The sequence below is a fragment of the Terrapene carolina genome, unplaced genomic scaffold (genome assembly GCF_002925995.2).
Source record: "Terrapene carolina triunguis isolate 2854851 unplaced genomic scaffold, T_m_triunguis-2.0 Scaffold17, whole genome shotgun sequence".
NCBI lineage: Eukaryota > Metazoa > Chordata > Testudines > Emydidae > Terrapene > Terrapene triunguis.
In genome coordinates this window covers 3538575-3557004 of record NW_020664368.1, presented here as the reverse complement: position 1 = coordinate 3557004, position 18430 = coordinate 3538575, and the positions used below count along the sequence as shown (strand labels likewise).

The 18430-nt window shown below is 41.7% G+C and overlaps 1 protein-coding gene across 1 annotated transcript in view; it reads right to left on the bottom strand.

Annotated features, from left to right (window-relative positions):
• Positions 1-18430, bottom strand: part of LOC112103170 (epithelial-stromal interaction protein 1) — a 72584-nt gene that overhangs the window by 21632 nt on the left and 32522 nt on the right. Inside the window, exons 7-8 of the mRNA XM_026647393.2 lie at positions 4511-4604; positions 865-948 (exon numbers count right to left, since the gene is read on the bottom strand). Coding sequence (XP_026503178.1) covers positions 865-948; positions 4511-4604 — 178 coding nt within the window. The remainder of the gene's footprint in view (positions 1-864; positions 949-4510; positions 4605-18430) is intronic.

The window sequence follows — 18430 nt, the reverse complement described above, 5'->3', positions numbered from 1 at the left end:
CAGAATAACACTGAACTATTTACAATAGAGTACAAGAGTACACAGTCCAGTGAGAACACTTTCAAAAGCAAGATGAGCCGTTCCAGCGACCATTACGGGCAATAAGAAGAAACTGAGGGGGCTCAGGGTTAGCTAAGCCCTTTATACAGCAGCAGAAGGTGCTCAAGCCACCCCAACGGGTACCACTGAAGGAAAAATTTCCAGCGACTGTGTGCACACCAAGAGTGGAATGCACATGTGCGAACACTCAAAGAAGAAATTAGGTTCCTTAGAATACTAAACTGGGCACCATCATCTAAAAAGGTGTTATGCAGTTTAAATGCAGAAAAAAAAAGAAGAAGCATAAACTAATAGTTCAGAGCCAACTAGCTGTAAGCCAGGGATCGGCAATCTTTGGCACACGGCCCACCAGGGTAAGCCCCCTGGCAGGCCGGGCCGGTTTGTTCGCTGCTCCAGGCCAATGGGAGCGGCGGGAAGCGGCGGCCAGCACATCCCTCAGACCGCGGTTCTTTCTGCAGCCCTCATTGGCTTGGGACGGCGAATCACGGCCAGTGGTAGCCGCGATTGGCCGAACCTGCAAACGCAGCAGGTAAACAAACCGGCCCGGCCCGGCCAGGTGCTTACCCTGGTGAGGTGCGTGCCAAAGGTTGCCGATCCCTGATGTAAGCTTTGTAGATGCTTCAAACCATATCTGAACTTTGCATCTTTGCCTGTTTGACTACCTAAAATTGGTCTGAAGTACTTTTCCTGAGAAGACCTGGTGCTCATATGCCACAGTAATGAGTATGTTTTTTAAAACTGGTTACAGAGCACAGCTCAGTACAGAAACGTTATACATAAACTGTTAACATATTATATAGTTACCTTCCTCCGTTGTTCTGCCTTCATTTCCTGTAGTTTTCTGTTTTCATCCTCCTGGAGTCTTTGCTTATAAGTGTGGCTTCTAGTCTATTGCACAGCAGAGCATAAAAGCAATATATTGACAGAAGATCCCGCTCTCAATCTTTATAGAATCAATTAACATAAAACTAGTTGAAGATATTTCTGATTACTTAGGGATAGATTCATCTAAGTTTAAAAACCAGAAATGAGGCTCTTCTGTGAAAAATCTACCATTTAGAAGTTAGTTTATATACACCTTTCGTAATACAATTGCTAGGGTGGTTTGTTCTCCAGAGAGACCCTGTCTGCAGTGTTCTATGGTTCAGACACCTCTGGGGGATTTGTTTGAATGGGAGAAGTCTATGAACTAGATCTGAAATCATTAACAAGTGGTCTGTTTCTGCAACTCTTACTTATAATGAGTCTCCCAATGCATGTTCTCTTGTCATTTGCAGTTATTGGGGGATATACTACTCTTACCTTCAGCAGGGACTGTGCCTTCCTTTGTGTGTATATCATACTTAGCACATTATTAATATTAAAACTAACTTAGTTTAATACAAAAAGTTGTGGTGGCCATCATATAACTTGTATGCCTTTAATAAAGGCTTTGATATACTTCTACACAAGATTCTCAAAGGAATTTGATAAATGTGAATCAAATGAAGCTACTGAATGATGGGTACATAGTTTGCTATAAAGGCTGTATGGAGACAGCAATTATTAATGGGTTCAGTCTCAAGCTGGAGGAGCGGTTAGATGTGTCCATGGAGATTCATTCTGGGTCCAATATTATTTATTACTTTCAGTAATGACTTGAGTGGTTGTGTGGAGAATATATTAATCAAGTTGGAGGACAATAAAAATCTAGACGGGATTGTTAACACTTTGGAAGACTGGATTAAAATTGATTATGATCTTAATTAATTAAATGTGGGGGGGGGAGAGAAGAGAAGCCATCAATAAAAAGAGGAGTGTCCCTAAAAAGAAACTGAATTTGTCTACATCCAGTGGGAAGGGATAAATGTGCACCCAGTGATGTTTGTGAATTAGACAGTAATACCACAGAAAGAATCTGGGAAATTTAAACTGTTTTTAGCAAGAACTGTATGTCCTTTTCTAGTACATGCAACCACTGAGAATCGTAACAATGCTAAAAATTAGAATTTAGAGTGAAAAATTTAACCTCACCCTTTTCCCAGCAAAAAGATACAAATTTGGCAACATGGAAACATTTGCAGAATTTGTGTCAGTTTTGCTCAATTGTTCGTGTAACAAAAATTCCAAAATGGTCAAAATGTTTTGATTCTAAAGGACTTCTTGTTTTGAAATTTTTCAGATTTTATTTAAAATAATGTTAACCACTCAAATTAAAATTACATTGAACAAAACATTTTATTTGACCCGAAATGAATATTTTTTATGTTTTTGGAAGGGCTCGTGAACTGAAAGTCAGTTATTTTGTCCATTTTATTAAATGTGTCTTTACTAGATCTCTTATATTTTAGAAGTTAAACAAACAAAAATCAAAAAAATAGCAGGTCACAATTTTTTGCAGGTTAAACACAGACTAGCTCAAAACACCACATCAAACTAGCATAATTCAAGTATAACATTTCCCCTTTGCTATTACCTCTTAGTGCTCAAGTGGTTTTATACTGAGTGGTACTTCATTGCTTATGTGTTATAGCTCCCTTAATGGGGCACAATAGGTGCTAGTTTACCTGTAGAGTGGTTCCACTAGCCTGAACAGATCTTTTACAAATACAAGGCCATAGAGTCATGCTAGCAAGGAGTGACATATGCTATACTGGCTCATCACATATACACAAGCAGCAAGGTAATTCATCCTCTTTACTTGGGCACTGATTAAGCCAGAGTTGAGGGGAAATATACACATTTCTTGCACTATATGTTTTTAAAAAACCCCACAAATTGCAGAGAGTAACAGACATAAAACAGATTGGAATATAAGGCATAAAACTGAAACAGCTTTAGAGTGAGGGGCTTCAGCCGTGGATCTGCACCTACTCCGCCTCTCCCTACCCTAGGGCCATCACACTAATGTCTCTGAAATCAGGACCAGTCCTGGGGAGGTTTTCAATTCGAGTACATCCTACTGAAATTTGTAGGACTAGTTCTGCCTCAGATAAATCCACTAGGCCCAGGTCTCATTGTTCAGCTCTCGTGTGGTGATAGGTGGGGAGGCAAGCATGGCTTTACGTCTTTCTGCCTCTTGTATTCTTTGCCATTTCAGTGGCCTGCTTGGTCCCCAACACAAATTAGAGCAGCCCCGAGGGGGCCCGCTAAGGGATGCTGCATCAGCTGAAAACAGCCAGAGCATACTGTACTCCAGCCACGACCCTCCCTTTACCTGCACACACTGTGTGTGGGGGGCTGCACAAAGGGCACTAGAAACTCATTCCTCCGGCTCTGCGCCAAGAAGGGAACCTCCTCTACAGCTGGTGTATTCCCTAAAGGCTGTTTCCACCCATTCTAAGACTCTTATGCCTGTGGTGAAGGTAAAGGAAGCCACTGGGAACTGGTCCCAGAGACTCAAAAAAAAAAAAAAAAATTATACACCACCTTCTCAGTTCATGGTGTTGAGGGACAGGGAAAGAGACTGTGAAGCAAGGCCTATGAGGAAATGCCAAGGTCTGAACATATTCTCTCTACATCAAGGTTTCTCAACCTGTGAGGCTCCAACGTATTTCCAGGAAGGCTGAAGCAAGACTAAAGCCAAAAGGGAGAGGATTTTTTTTTTCTTAGTAGCTGACACTTAAGATTCAGCAGACACTAAAGCCGCTATGGTATATGAGCTATTCAGTAAAGGTTTCCAAGCTTTTGCTGACTCCAGGGTATGTAGAGACCAGCTGTAATTTCTTTCTGCACACGGTAGCTGATCTGTTGCCCGTCGCTGCACCTGTAATCTGGGCCTGACTCCGCAAACATTGGCATAATGACTCCCCATGGTAAATGTTTCCAAAAGCGGGGCAGCCCAAACAGCTGAGTGCACTTCAGCAATTATTGATTAGACAAACAATGAGGTGTTCTTTCCCTTGTTAAGAATGTAGAAAAAAAAACCTCAGGAAAGATGTAAAGAGCAATTATTCCGATTAGTTACTGGTGGCTGATTAGAGTAGTGATATTATGAGATAAGATATCAGATCAGTTCAGAAATGGGACAACCCACTCAAGTTAATTTTGGAATAATTTTTCTAGGAGATACTGGAGAGTAGACTTTATTCCTGTGGCTGGATTTTTAAAATAACTCAGCACCCAGCAGCTTCCATTTATGCATCTAAATGAAATAGACAGGTTTTCAAAAGGGTTTAGCAACCAGAAGGGTTAGTTGCTCTCAATGGGAACTGCTGGGTGCTGCACACTTCAGTTAGGGCGAACTTTTCAGGGATGGATTTATGAACCATGAAGTCAGTCCATGCAATGCAGGGAAAGGGTCTGTGAGGCTGTAGCCATCCTTCCAAGCCAAACGATTCCATGGTATGCATTACACTGAGTCTGTGCAGTTTGTTAAACTAAATGAAATGCTAACATTGTATTGTTGGTAGCACCGTTAGCACTGGCAGAACATTACAGAGGATGTGTCATATTCCATGGTAGGACTTACCCATGCTGTAGATTCTGGGCTCGGATTAGCCATCTGACAGGAGTTTCTCTTTGGCAAACCCAAGTCCAATCTCTCCAATAGTTCAGTGGTTTTGCTACAGAGAAACCCAAACAGAGTTGTTAGTGCTTTCTTGAAATATAAATACAGCCTACAATTGCACCCCTAGATTCTAACCCTAGATTTATGGTGCAATAACAGAAAAGCACCATAGCTGGAACAAAAGGTTTGAGAGCTAGATAGAATGAAGTGGAACATCAGAAACAGAACTGATATGATGGATAAAGCATTTGTTGGGCGTGATTTGTTTGAAAGAGAAAAAGCAGAGCTATTTCTGTGTTAAAGGGGCCTTTCTCTACCATTTTCAATCTTATTCTGATACACATTCTATCAGATTTCACCATCAGCAGCATATAATTGCTTACCTGAATCCTTTGTTCTAAACCCTCCCACCAGCATCTTAAATGACAAGATTATTTTAAAGTATTTTTCTTCATGCTTAGTACAATGAACCCTTACATCAGATTCTTTCGTCTCTCTCCTGGGTTAAATAAAATCCAATTTATTAGAAGAGTTATTCTTGTCTTGACTTGAAATAAAGCTGTGCAGCATCATAGTCTCTGTGGATAGGTCCACTGGTCAAACGGATGAATTTATCAACACACGCACCCCAGACCCGATTTTCAAAAAAAGCATCCATGTAATTGTGTGCCTAAATTCATTCCATTAGGCAAATAGTTGATTCGCATGCTCAGTCATGGTAGTCATGCACAGGCAATATAAAAATGAAGCCAGATTTTGCCAAGGAAAGATCTTCATGCAGGCATTGATGGGCACGAACCAGACTTTCCTGACCTCCACCGCATGTTGCCTGGCATACCTGTTATGCAAGTCTCTGCATGCAGGTATGATTGGGTGGTGAGAACGTGTTTGATGGTTTGTGGAGATTTGTTGAATTTAACCTTGTGCTGCACTATGTGGTTTTTTTCATAGCTGTGCCTAGACGCATTCATAAGCACATTTTTTTAGAAAACCTGAACAAACAGATATGGATTTGGGATACACTGGCAGATTATAGTTTCATAAAGAAATATATGGCAATTTACAGCACAGCCTGCTCTCATAGGTTTTATAGTGTTTACAAGGAGACCGTATGCAAAAGAAGCCCTTCCTCCCACACACAAATTTAAAGAGATAATATGCCCTTCTCAGCTTAACTAAACTTAGAAATGCATATGAAAACTCCACTGGTATCTGTACATTCTCAGGCTTCTGGGCTGAGAAACAAAGTGGCACAACATTTTATAATGTTGTACACCATCTGTGCCCAAACGCAACAGACTAGAAATAGTGTAGCTAATATGTAAGAGACAACTGCAGCATTTTGTGGCCTGTTGCATATAGATTCTGGCAGCTGCATGCTAGATGCACCACTCAGCCACTTTGTTCCTTGCAGACTGGGCTACTTATGATTTTTTTTTTTTTAAAGCAAAGTGCTTACTACTCAGTCCTGCTAATGATAAACAACACCAGTCTCAGCAGTAAGGTCAGGATCTTGCTGTATGCTTGTCTGATTCTTCCCTCCGCGTCCCCCCATCCCCAATAGATTTGTTTTTAATCTTTAAATGCTGCTGCATTCTTTATATTACTCTGAAGAGCACGCTAGCTTATTTTGACACTATGTTGAATTACTGGTGTAGTCATTTCAAACCCAAGATGAGCTTCAATGTAGTCAAGAGGATCTTAACACAGTTAAGAGGGAAGAGAACCTGGAGAGGCCAAGCAGCATCCAAATAGTGTCACAGTAGTTTTGTTTTTTCCATACTGGTAGTTTCCTAATTTTATTTGTCGTCAAAGCTGTGAGCTGAGCTCTCTACTGGTGTAGCTCTTTGGCTTCATTTGTTTTACACCAACAGAGAATTTGGCCCTGTTTCTCTAAAGTGTTATACAACTTTAAGAGGGACAGTGTAATGTCAAAATAATATACACTATTTTAACAAACCCAACCTGTGACATTATCTGATTAAATACAACCATATAGATCATTGTTGCTACCATTGTTACATAATTGCAAAAAATCTTGTACAAATTATGTCAAGTAAGGTGTCTATGGAAAGGTTATGATTTGCTGAATAGGATTATGCTATTTGTATGCATGTATCATTTTTGTATTTGAAGTTATGAGTATTGGCTCTGTATCTGTATTTCAAATATGTTTGCTCCTGCGGTAACGCCCACAAGGTATTTAGCCTGCACATCTTGAAAGGACTATTCAAGTTAAGTGACCCATCAAGGGACGCTCAACTCACAATGGACTATGCAAGACGCCCATCTACACCTGAGGGACTTGCATGTGAACAAGTGGTAATGGCCTCTGTTGTGACTAAGAGAAATCATGCATGGACATGTGACTTGTCCATGTGACTCCAAACATCCTCTTTTTACCTGTAATTTTCCACTGGCTGTGCTGAGGGCTTTGTTTGAAACAATGGGTTTCCTTCCACATGGCAGAAGCTATAAGGCACTGGAAACATCTCCATTTTGCCTCTTTCCTGCTCAAAGCTCTGGACTATGAACTTATACTAATGGGAGCATTCCAACCAAAGGACTGAGGACCTTCCAATGATTTGGAAGCAACCAGAGACTTGATTTAAGCCAGCAGTTTATTCCATCACTGCTACAAGCCTGAACCAAGAACTTTGCAATTATTGTATGTATTTGATTCCTTTAACCAAATTTTAACTCTCACCTTTCTTTCTTTTTATAAATAAACCTTTAGATTTTAGATACTAAAGGATTGGCAACAGCATGATTATTTATTTTTTTAAAACAAGTGTTAGAAAGAAATTCAGGATCACATACAGCAACACAGAATTCTGTGTAACTGTAACACAAGTCACAGAAGTGCAATGCCTTTGTATTTGCACAATATATGCTATCATATTACCCAGTGCTGTGTGCTCAAAATGAAAGTTTCTACTGCAAGACACACACAAGCATGCATGCTTATTGCAGGCCCTGTCAGATTCCTCATCTTCAAACTGTACAAAGAGTAATTTTAAATATCATTCTATGTAATTTTTTGAAAACTAATAAAAAACCCTATATTTCTAGTCAGAGGCGGGATTATAGAAAGCAGTGTAATAAAGTCCATTGAATTTTCAGCACACTGTTGGTACTCCCAACAAAATCATGATCTACAAGAGATTTAGGCCCCAGTCCTACAACTGGATCAATATTGGCAGACCTCTAAACTCTGATCTGACTGCAGCATCAAGGCCTAAAATTCCTAGTCATCATTGTAATGGAATGGTAAACTATTATACTGTTCAGCCACCAGGTGGTAGTGTGTAAAAATACCTTATGTAAGCTAACCTCAGCCATAACTGGCAGAACATTAAAGGATCTTATGATAAACACATCTGGTGTGTATAAGCAAGCTCTGTAGCCAGTCCATATCTGGTACAGAAGCACATGACATGGTGTCAGGAGTAAACGAAGAACAGAAACTAAAGAAAAATAGCAACAACGGTTGCAGGATCTCATCAACATGCCAGTCTTCAGTGCTCCAGACAACTTCAACTTTGACAAACTCCAGAATGTACAGACTGGAAACATTATTTTGCAAGATTTTGCATTGCTACCAAGCTTCACAAAGAAACTGGAAATATACAGGTATCTTCTTTAATTTATGTTATGGGGAAGCTGGCAGACCATATCTTTAAATCCTTTGACTTTAATGAGGACAGCCACAAAGATGACTAGGAAAGAGTTCTGACTATGTTTGATGCATATTTTATACCTCAGAGAAATATGGTTTATGAAGGAGCATGTTTTCACCTGAGAATTCAAGAACCAGGGGGAAATGTTGAATGTTTTATAAGAGCTCTGCATACATTGGCAGAAAACTGATTTTGGGAAAATATAAAACATGATGGTTATTGGGCTTACAGATAAAAACCTTTCACAACAGCTACAATTGAAGAGAGATGTGACCTTAGTGCAGGCTATATAGATAGCAAAGCACTCAGAATCAATCAAGCAACAGAACAAAAGGCAGGAGCAACTTGAAAAACCTGAAACCGGCTTAGACGCTATAAACAGACACTTGCATGTGAAAAGTTACTATAATAAAACCTCTGCGGCAAGGAGAGAGCTCCTAGGCTATGAGAGACAAATTCCAGCCTATGTGCACAAGGTGTGGAAAAAGTTATATCCCAAGAGAGGATGCATGTCCAACCAGAGGAGCATGATGTAATACATGCATGAAATATAGACATTTTGTACCTTTGTTTGCCGCACCATAATGGTCAGGAAGTTGACTCATATTATAGACAGACAATCAAGAGCCACTGTTTCTGGGATCACTCACTTAGGATGACAGAGCTTGCCTGGAGAGTGAAACTGAATATTCATAGCAAGACTATTGACTCTAAAAGTGATTTGGGAGCTGGTGTCACAGTCATCTCAGAAGGGACGTACAGTCACTTTCAAGCCCTCCCAGAGCTTAAGTCTGAAAAAGCTCTGGCTGGCCCTGGAGCTATTCCGAACTGCATGGGCCAGTTCACCACAGAAACAACTTACAAAAAGACAAAAAGCTATGCATTCAGAGTGAATGTGATCAAAGGATCAAAGACCAACAACCTTCTCAGCTGGAGTGTAGCAGCCATGATGGGCCTAGTAACAAAGGAGAAAGAACTCTGTGGAGGATTTGATGATATTGGACTTTTGAAAGGAGATCAAGTGAAAAATCAACGTAAGTGACAATTCTGGATCAGTCAGTGTACACACACCTCTACCAGAGAGATCTTGGAAGAGACTAGATCCAGATTTATGTAAATTCAAAAGACTGGTTGACCTAGTTATTGTGGACTATTTTTCCAGATATAAAGAAATAATATATTTGAAAGACCAAACGTCACAGTCTTATCGAGAAACTGAAGTGCACTTTTGTTCACTTCAGTTTCCAGAACAACTCATGATGGACAGATAATGGACCACAATTCACTGTGGCAAAATTTAAGTCATTCTGAATGAAATGTGATTTTATTCATATTACTAGCAGTCCACATTGCCCACAAGTGAATGGAGAGAGCTTGTATAGACAGCCAAGAAAATCTTGCAGCAAGAAGATCCATTCCTTGCTTTTCTGAGTTGCACATCAACACCAATATCAGCTCTTGGATATAGTCCAGCACAACTCTCAATGGGAAGACAATTCAGAACTACTGTTCTTTTCCAAAGTTAGAATCTGTCTCAAAAGGCAAAAAGCCTATGAACACTTTTACAAGCAAACAGACAACACTCAAACAGCTGCCAGGTCTAGAACCTGGTGATCAAGATCATGTCAGATTGGATGGTTGGAGAAAAAGGATGGCCAAATCCAGCTGTCGTAAAGAAAAATAATTCAGCGCCCAGACCATATGTGAACGAGACCAAGTGGCGCATTCAACAGAAACCACTAACATCTACAGTTTGTTCCTCAGAAAGATCAATCAACAGAGCAAACCCCACAGACAGCAGATGCAGAACAAGATAACGAAGTCTCAAGGATTCCAAACTGACCTCAGCCAGTCGTTACAACTAATGGATGACCAAGTTATTATGCGTTTGGGTCATGTAATTAGAAAACCAGTAAGATTCAGACACAGTTAACAGACTGATCCATATTGAACTTCAAAGACAACGTGATAGTGTAAATGGTAGGAATGTAGAATTTAAAGGGGATGAAATGGAATGCTAAACTATTATATTCTTCAGCCACTAGGTGGTGCTGTGTGTAAAAATACCTTATTTAAAAGAACCACAGCCATACCAGGCAGAGCATTCAAAGATCATATGATGACCACAGCTGGTATGTGTATATAAACAACCTCTTTAGCCAGTCAATATCTGGTACAGGAACATGACAATCACGGAGTACAGTTCTTGACAACTCCTTTTATTTTATTGTGATTAATCATTTATATCAGAGGGGTAGCCATGTTAGTCTGAATCTGTAAAAAGCAACAGAGGGTCCTGTGGCACCTTTAAGACTAACAGAAGTATTGGGAGCATAAGCTTTCGTGGGTAAGAACCTCACTTCTTCAGATGCACCTCTGTTGCTTTAATCATTTATATGTCATTGTAGATCCGATAGTTAAAGAGGTGACAACAAAGGACCCAATCTTGAAAAGCCTGTGAGTAAGTGCATATTTAATGATTCAGTGTATGAAATAAGGATGCTGAATTGGGCACCTTGTCTGGTGGTAAGATGCCCTGAAAAGCTGTCACTACATTTTTCAGCCTGGGCACAAGTTTCCTTACCTGCCCTTTACAATGATCGTTTGTTTGTTTGTTTGTTTAAGTGGGATATTTTAAACTCCTATGAAAAAGCCTCCATGGGCAACACTTTGCAGAGCTATGTTAAAATATTTGTCTGTATCTAAATAAAAAACAAAAAAAACAAAAAAACAAAAAAACACCCTTCTATTGTATTTTTAATTGTTACTTCTGAATGAAACTAATCACTATTAATATTGTTGCTCTAATCAGTGGAGAGTAAGATACCATTATCTATTTTTTAAAAGCTGGTATATTTGTTCTGCACAATACCTTCGCATCCATCACAGATCTAATGCTAGGATTTATTTCTCCCTATGATTTTCAGTAATCTCTACCTTCGTTTTTTCAAAATCATACCTTTTTATTAACAAACAAAACAGCTTCTGAACTCATTGCCTGCTCAGACTGTGGGGTCTCCAGCAATACAGCTGTATTCCATTATTCTAACAGCATCCCAAGGCGTGCTAGATCTCTCTCAGAACAGATAAAATACATGATCCCTGACCAGAGAAGCCTGCATGCCAATTGGAGACATAAAATAACAATGGGGTACCAAGACAGTAGGAATGTCTGTGGAAGAACAAGGGGAACAGCTATCAGATTATATGCCTGCTCTGTCATTTTACAATGCTTGTCCTACTCATTCTACAATTTCTCTTCCGGTCCAACTGGAGAGTAGTTAAAGTCCCCCATGAATAGTGTTCTAGATATTTTTTCCTGGCCTGCATGAACATTTCTTATCTGGCCTTTACCATGTAATAATGGGACTTCTTGTAATCACATATTTAAGTTTCATTCCAGATACCACCACTATACAGCTAAATTCTTATATACATACACAGTTTCCTGCATTGCCCATCAGAATCAACATGCTTAGTCTAGTTCCCATAGAGGCTTTATTCATGGCTGGTGAAACCGAAGTTGTGATCTCATGCAACAGAAAATCCACCAGCAATGAGAGCTCAGCCATGGAAGCTGCCTGCACACTTTGCCCCACTGGGGCAGCTGGAATTAGTACTGCTGCAGCTCTGAAATGGGGCTGAGCCAAGCCCAGAATAGGACCAGGCCAGATGGGAGTTGTACTGATTCACTGACTCTCCCAGGGAGCCTACTTTAAGAGACATGGGGAAAGAGGCCTCCAATGGAGCCATAGCTCGACTTTAAGGTTGGGGTTTTCATGAATGATTAGAGTTGCTCTAACTCCACTCCAGCTGAAGCCACTGAGTGCTTGAGCAGTTACACGTTTTTTCAGCTAACCAAGTTTTCTGCCAATTTGTGGCTTTTGAACAGTTTTCTAATTCTTCCTCCCCCGCTTTTCTGTGTAGGTCTCTCACACAGCAAACTGACCAACTACAATATAGACCAGGGGTAGGCAACCTTTCAGAAGTGGTGTGCCGAGTCTTCATTTATTCACTTTAATTTAAGGTTTCATGTGCCGGTAATACATGTTTACGTTTTTTAGAAGGTCTCTCTCTATAAGTCTGGGGGGGGTGTGGAGGTGCAGCGCAGAAGGCTGGGTGTTGGGGGCGACTCGAGGTCAGGACAGAGGGCTGGAGGGGTGTGGGGGGTGCAGGGCAGAGGGCTGTGGTGCTCGGCTCGTGGGGGTGCTCCCAGCCCCCTGCCCTGAGTGGCTCATGGCAGGGGGCTGGGAGGGATATGCCCCCTTCCCCCAGGCTCTGTCCCTACCTCTCTCTGCCTGCTCTACGGAGCAGCGAGCACGCTGCCGCTCGGCTCTGCTCCGCTCCCCCTCCCCCTCGCAAGGGCCATCGCCAGCAGGGAGAGGGAGGGGGAGGAGGAGCCAGAACGCACCAAGCTGTGGGAAGAAGCGGGGGAGGGGGGAAGCTTGGCTGCTGCAGGACCAAGCTTCTGCCTCCTGCCCCCGCAGGGGAGAGCGGTGGGCCGGGACCCCCCGCTCTCCCCTGGGGCCGGGACCCCCCGCTCTCCCCTGCCAGGGCAGGAGGCAGAAGCTTGGTCCTGCGGCAGCCAAGCTTCCCTCCTCCCCCGCTTCTTCCCCCAGCGTGGCGCTTTCCGGCCCCTCCGCCCCTCCTCCTCCTTTCACCGGGCAGGCCGCGTGCCACTCAAAATCAGCTCACGTGCCGTAGGTTGCCGACCCCTGAGATAGACAATTGACACAGGAGAATATTACCCTCCCCTAATTTCTTTTAATTCCCAGTAATCTTGGATGAAGTAGTGAGACCCAGTAGTGTGGTACTAATTTGGCCCTTCCCCTTAAAAAGTGTCCTTCAGCAGTGCCACTACAGGAGGTGGCACTGTGATATCCATCTTCTCCCACCACAGGAGGCAGGAGACTGCCATCACTGCCTTCCGTGGCAGTGGATCTGCCCTCAGGTGTAGCTGCTCCCATAGGTTCAGAACATGCAGTTGTCTCCCCTACACTCTACTCCTGCTACAGAAGTGAATTTATCCCATAGGCTTTGTGCTGGGTTTAACAAAAAATTGGAAACCCTGCAAGCACGCTGGTATGTGCCTGCAATCATCTTTTGTTGGAAAGCTATTAGGTGAAGTGGACATGACCAAAACACCCACTCAGTCCTGCAAGGTGCTGAAAGCATTCTCCGTGCCCTTTAATGGAAGGAGAGGGTGCTCACCACCCCACTGAAGAATCTTACCACTAAGCCCTTTTTCAGTAACTGCATGCCAAAATCTGACCCCAAATTCACAAAGCTCCCATTGACTTCTTTGGCAATCATACAGACATCTAAAGGCAAAATAGGGCCTGTTACCTCTATTCTGCTGTTCAGATTACAGTATCTTCAGATGGAATAATATTCCTAAATGTAGCCATTGTATATTGACAGTTTAAATTCTAAATACTACTTCTATCAACAATGTGGCACTCTCTCACTTTTAGTGTCAGGCTAGCAAAGTATAGAATTAAAAAGATAAATATAATAAAATAGCATCCCCCCACCAATTCTCTTTTCCACCAACTTATTTTTTTTTTTAAATAAATAGTCAACCCTTGTATTAATTTAATGGTTTAGGGTCCATTCCCCCCAGTGATCTGAAATAGCAGGGGGGGTGGGGGAGACAGCAAAACGAATATAGGAAAAGTTATTTATTTCATTTATTATTTGTAATAGTCAGCATAAATCCAGTTTTCAAGGAAAGGACAATTTTGAAAAACTTTATTGCCGAGGTCTCTCCGTACAAACCATTGTGTGCGTTCCATCTGCACATGCAATCTGCTTCTATATTTTCAGCCAGCTTGCACGGGCAGATTAATGTGTACAATTAGAAAGCAACCTCACAGGCGTTCAATAAACTGCCTTCATTATTACACTCAGGAGAGTCCCTTTGGATGTCTATAAAAGCCTAGTTTTCTGCCTGTTAGCTAAATAATTGACAATGCTTAAAATAATCAGGAGCAAATGAACAAAGTGAAGAAGACTGTGGTGAAAGAGAGCAAACAAAAGATTCTCAAGGCTGAAAGCAGTTTTTGCAGTGTCTGTGACTATCTCTTTAGCAGCCTTTATTTACAGTCTGGTCAGGTCTGGGTTTGCACTTCTGTGAGGAAAATTTGTTACTGGCCTGCTGTTTGAACCACATATCACAGAGCCCTGAGAACTGGCAAGGACATTAGGAGTTGTCTTGTACAATAAAATAAATAAATCCTATTTTGGTTCATATTTTATTTTCTTTGTTTTATGACTTTTGAATAGACTGCTTTGGCAGGTTAGTGAATAGAGCTTGTGGTGGTGAAATTCAGGCACTATAATTGGAATATTCACCTTATGGTATTCGGGCAAATGCTGCATTTGAAGCTCTAAATTCTTAACACAATATATTGAGCATACATGTATGCCACAGTTATACTGTCTGGCATTCATAAATAAGAATGAAGCCTTCAAAATCATCTACGTTTCCTCCACCAGTTTTTTCTAACTCTGCATTATTGAGTAGTTATTGGATGTGTACCTGGCTATGTAAAAGAGCTGCTATCTTTCAGGCTGTGTTATATTTCTGCCTATTTATACTAACAGATCAGCCTGTCCATCCACTTTCCAAAGCACCCAACACTGAGGTATCAGGAAACCATATAAAAGAGTGAATGAAAACACCACATTGGGCTTAATTTTGTGAAAAGGTGGTATTACATTGTACCATATTATTCGGGCTCACGCAGCTGGCATTGCCAGTCACCATGAGAGGCAGCCTCTAAACTAACGGTCACCCATTATGAATTGAAGGATATTCTTGTAGTTAGACACAGACCTGAAACTCAGGAAACTGGGCTTTAATTCCTGGCTCTGCCATAAACTCCTTGCGTGACCCTGGGCAAGTCACTTTGAGGATCTTGACCTAAGATATTTAGGTTCTTAACTTCCATTGAAATGAATGGAAGTTAGGAGCATAAATACCCTTGAGGATCTGGACCTTACTCTCTGCGTCTTAGAATTATAGGGTTAGAAGGGACCGCAAGGGTCTAGTCTAACCCCCTGCCATGATGCCATATTTGTTGTGTCTAAACCATCCAAGACAGATGGCTACCCAGCCTCTTTTTGAAAACTTCCAGTGAAGGCAATTCCATGACTTCCCTAGATAGTCTGTTTCATTGTCCTACTGTTCTTACAGTTAGGACGTTTTTCCTGAGGCTAGGTCTACACTACCCGCCTGAATCGGCGGGTAGAAATTGACCTCTCGGGGATCGATTTATTGCGTCCCGTCGGGACGCGACATTCGATCCCCGAATCGACGCTCTTACTCCACCAGCGAAGGTGGGAGTAAGCGCCGTCGACAGGAAGCCGCAGAGGTCGATTTTGCCACCGTCCCTACAGCGGGGTAAGTTGGCTGCAATACGTCGAATTCAGCTACGCTATTCGCGTAGCTGAATTTGCGTATCTTAAATCGACCCCCCCCCCGTAGTGAAGACGTAGCCTCAATATTCAGATTAAATCTGCTATGCTATAGTTTGAATTCATTGTGCCTTGTCCTACACTGTGGCAAAAGAGAACAATTTTTCTCCATCTTTTTTATGGCAGCCTTTCAAATATTTGAAGACCGCTGTCATGTCCCCCCCCCCCAATCACCTCTTTTCTAAACTAAACATACCAAGTTCCTTCAGATATGGCTGGCATTCCATCTCTTTGAACATCTTGGTCATGTGCCTCTGGATCCTTTCCAGTTTCTCTACATTTTTTCTATACAGCAGTGACCAAAATTGGACACAGTACTCCAGATGCCCTGCACTGCACAACAGATACAGTGAGTCAGGCTAGAGCCACATGCACCTTTCTAGACCAAATAAGAAGCTAGGACTTCTTTACAGAGTTTGATGCAAGCAGTGCCTCCATCTGTACAAAACATCCAAAGAATGTGAAGAGACCACCTCATTCTGCTCTAACATGGCTTCCTGGAGTTGGCAATGCCACTGGGAGAAAAAATAAAAATAAACCACACACTAATTTGATCTTTTCAGCAAGCTAGAAAAAGACTTCATTGCAGTGGGAGATGCTAATGTCAGTGGAGAGACTGTTGGTCTAACCCCGCCTACTGTTTGGAACAGATCCACAATGCAAGATTCTGCAACATGCTCACTATTCCCACCAGTACACTTAGGTACAGGGAGTGAGTTTTTTGTGGATGTTGTGTGGTATTTTTCCTTCAGTTTGTAGGGGCTGGTAGGGGGCAGTGTGCACTGAGAGAAGCAGAGTCCTGATTAGGGGGCCTAGAAAGGCAGCCAAATAGTCAGCCAATGGCACAAGTGAAGCAAACAGAGCTGTAAACAGGGGAGACTGAGTGGGAATTTGTAAGGGGAGTTTGGGGGTGGGAGGTATTCTGGTGTTTGTTTTTTATTTTTGTGTGTGCCGACCTTATTTAACATTTTTATTACTGACTTTGGCACAAAAAGTGAGTGTGCGCTAGTAAAATTTGCAGATGACACAAAGTTGGGAGGTTTTGCCAATACCGAGGAGGACCGGAATATCATACAAAAAGATCTGGATGACTTTGTAAACTGGAATAATAGAATGGGATGAAATGTAACAGTGCAAAGTCATGCATTTAGGGACTAACAACAAGGATTTTTATTATAAGCTGGGGATTTATCAGTTGGAAGTGACAGAGGAGGAGAAAGACCTGGGTGTACTGGTGGATTACAGGATGACTATGAGCTGCCAATGTGACGTGGCTGTGAAAAAGGCTAATGCAATCTTAGGATGCATAAGGCGAGGTATTTCCAGTAGAGACAGGGAAGTGTTACTACCATTATACAAGGCACTGGTGAGACCTCATCTGGAATAATGTGTGCAATTCTGGTGTCCCATGTTTAAGAAAGAGGAATTCAAACTGGAACAGGTGCAGAGAAGGGGTTCTAAAATAATCTGATGAATTGAAAACCTAAATTATGAGAGGAGACTCAGAGAGCTAGGCTTGTTTAGCCTAACCAGAAGAAGGCTGAGGGGGGAAGATACGATTGCGCTCTATAAATACATCGGAGGGATAATTTAAATAAATACCTGGGAGAGAAAAGAGTTAAGTGCCAATGTGGACACAAGAACAAATGGATATAAACTGGCCATCAACAAGTTTAGGCTTTAAATTAGGTGAAGGTTTCTAACCATTAGAGGAGTGAAGTTCTGGAACAGCCTTCCAAAGGAAGCAGTAGGGGCAAAAACTGGCTTCAAAACTGAGCTTGATAAGTTTCTGGAGGGGATGGTATCATGAGATTGCCTACAATGGCAGGTGGCCCAATGGCAAGTGCCAGTAGCAAAAATCCCCAACAGCTGGAGATGGGACACTAGATGTGATGAGCTCTGAGTTACTACAGAGAATTATTTCCCAGGTATCTGCCTGGTGGATCTTGCCCATATGCTCATGGTCTAACTGATCGTCATATTTGGGGTAGGGAAGGAATTTTCCCCCTGGTCAGATTGGCAGAGACCATGGGGGACTTACGCTTTCTTCTATGACATGGGGCGCGGGTCACTTGCAGGTTTAAACTAGTGTAAATGGTAACTTGAAGTCTTTAAACCATGATTTGAGGACTTCAGTAAGTCAGCCAGAGGTTAGAGATCTATTTCAGGAGTGGGTGCTTGAGGTTCTGTGTCCTTTACTGTGCAGGAGGTCAGACTAGATGATTACGATGGTCTCTTCTGACCTTAAAAAGTCTATGCGTCTATGAGTACATAGTGATGGATGATTAACTATTCCAATGAACACTTACTGACAGAGAGAGATTGCAACCTCATGGTTAGCGGCAAATAAGGTGTTAACATTCTGAACTCCCATTTTGTACAAAAATATAGGCAAGATCAGGCCCAAGAGTAATAATATTCTGTGCTTTATACATAGCACTTTTCCTCCAAGCCTATCTCAAATGGGTTTAGAAAAGGTGATACAGTAACCTGAGTTAATGTCATAAGATGAGATGTCACACGTATCTTCACATTACTCAGTGGAGTTAATGTGCAACACAGTACAAAAAGTATCCTGAAAGTATTATCACTACATTATTCAATGATGAATTTATTATTTTCCCAGGTTCCTTATATTCTGCATGGTAGCAGATTCTTTTAACAAGTATGTGTTTGGGAAGATACCATTATCTTACACTATGCAATAGATTTTGCTTAAATA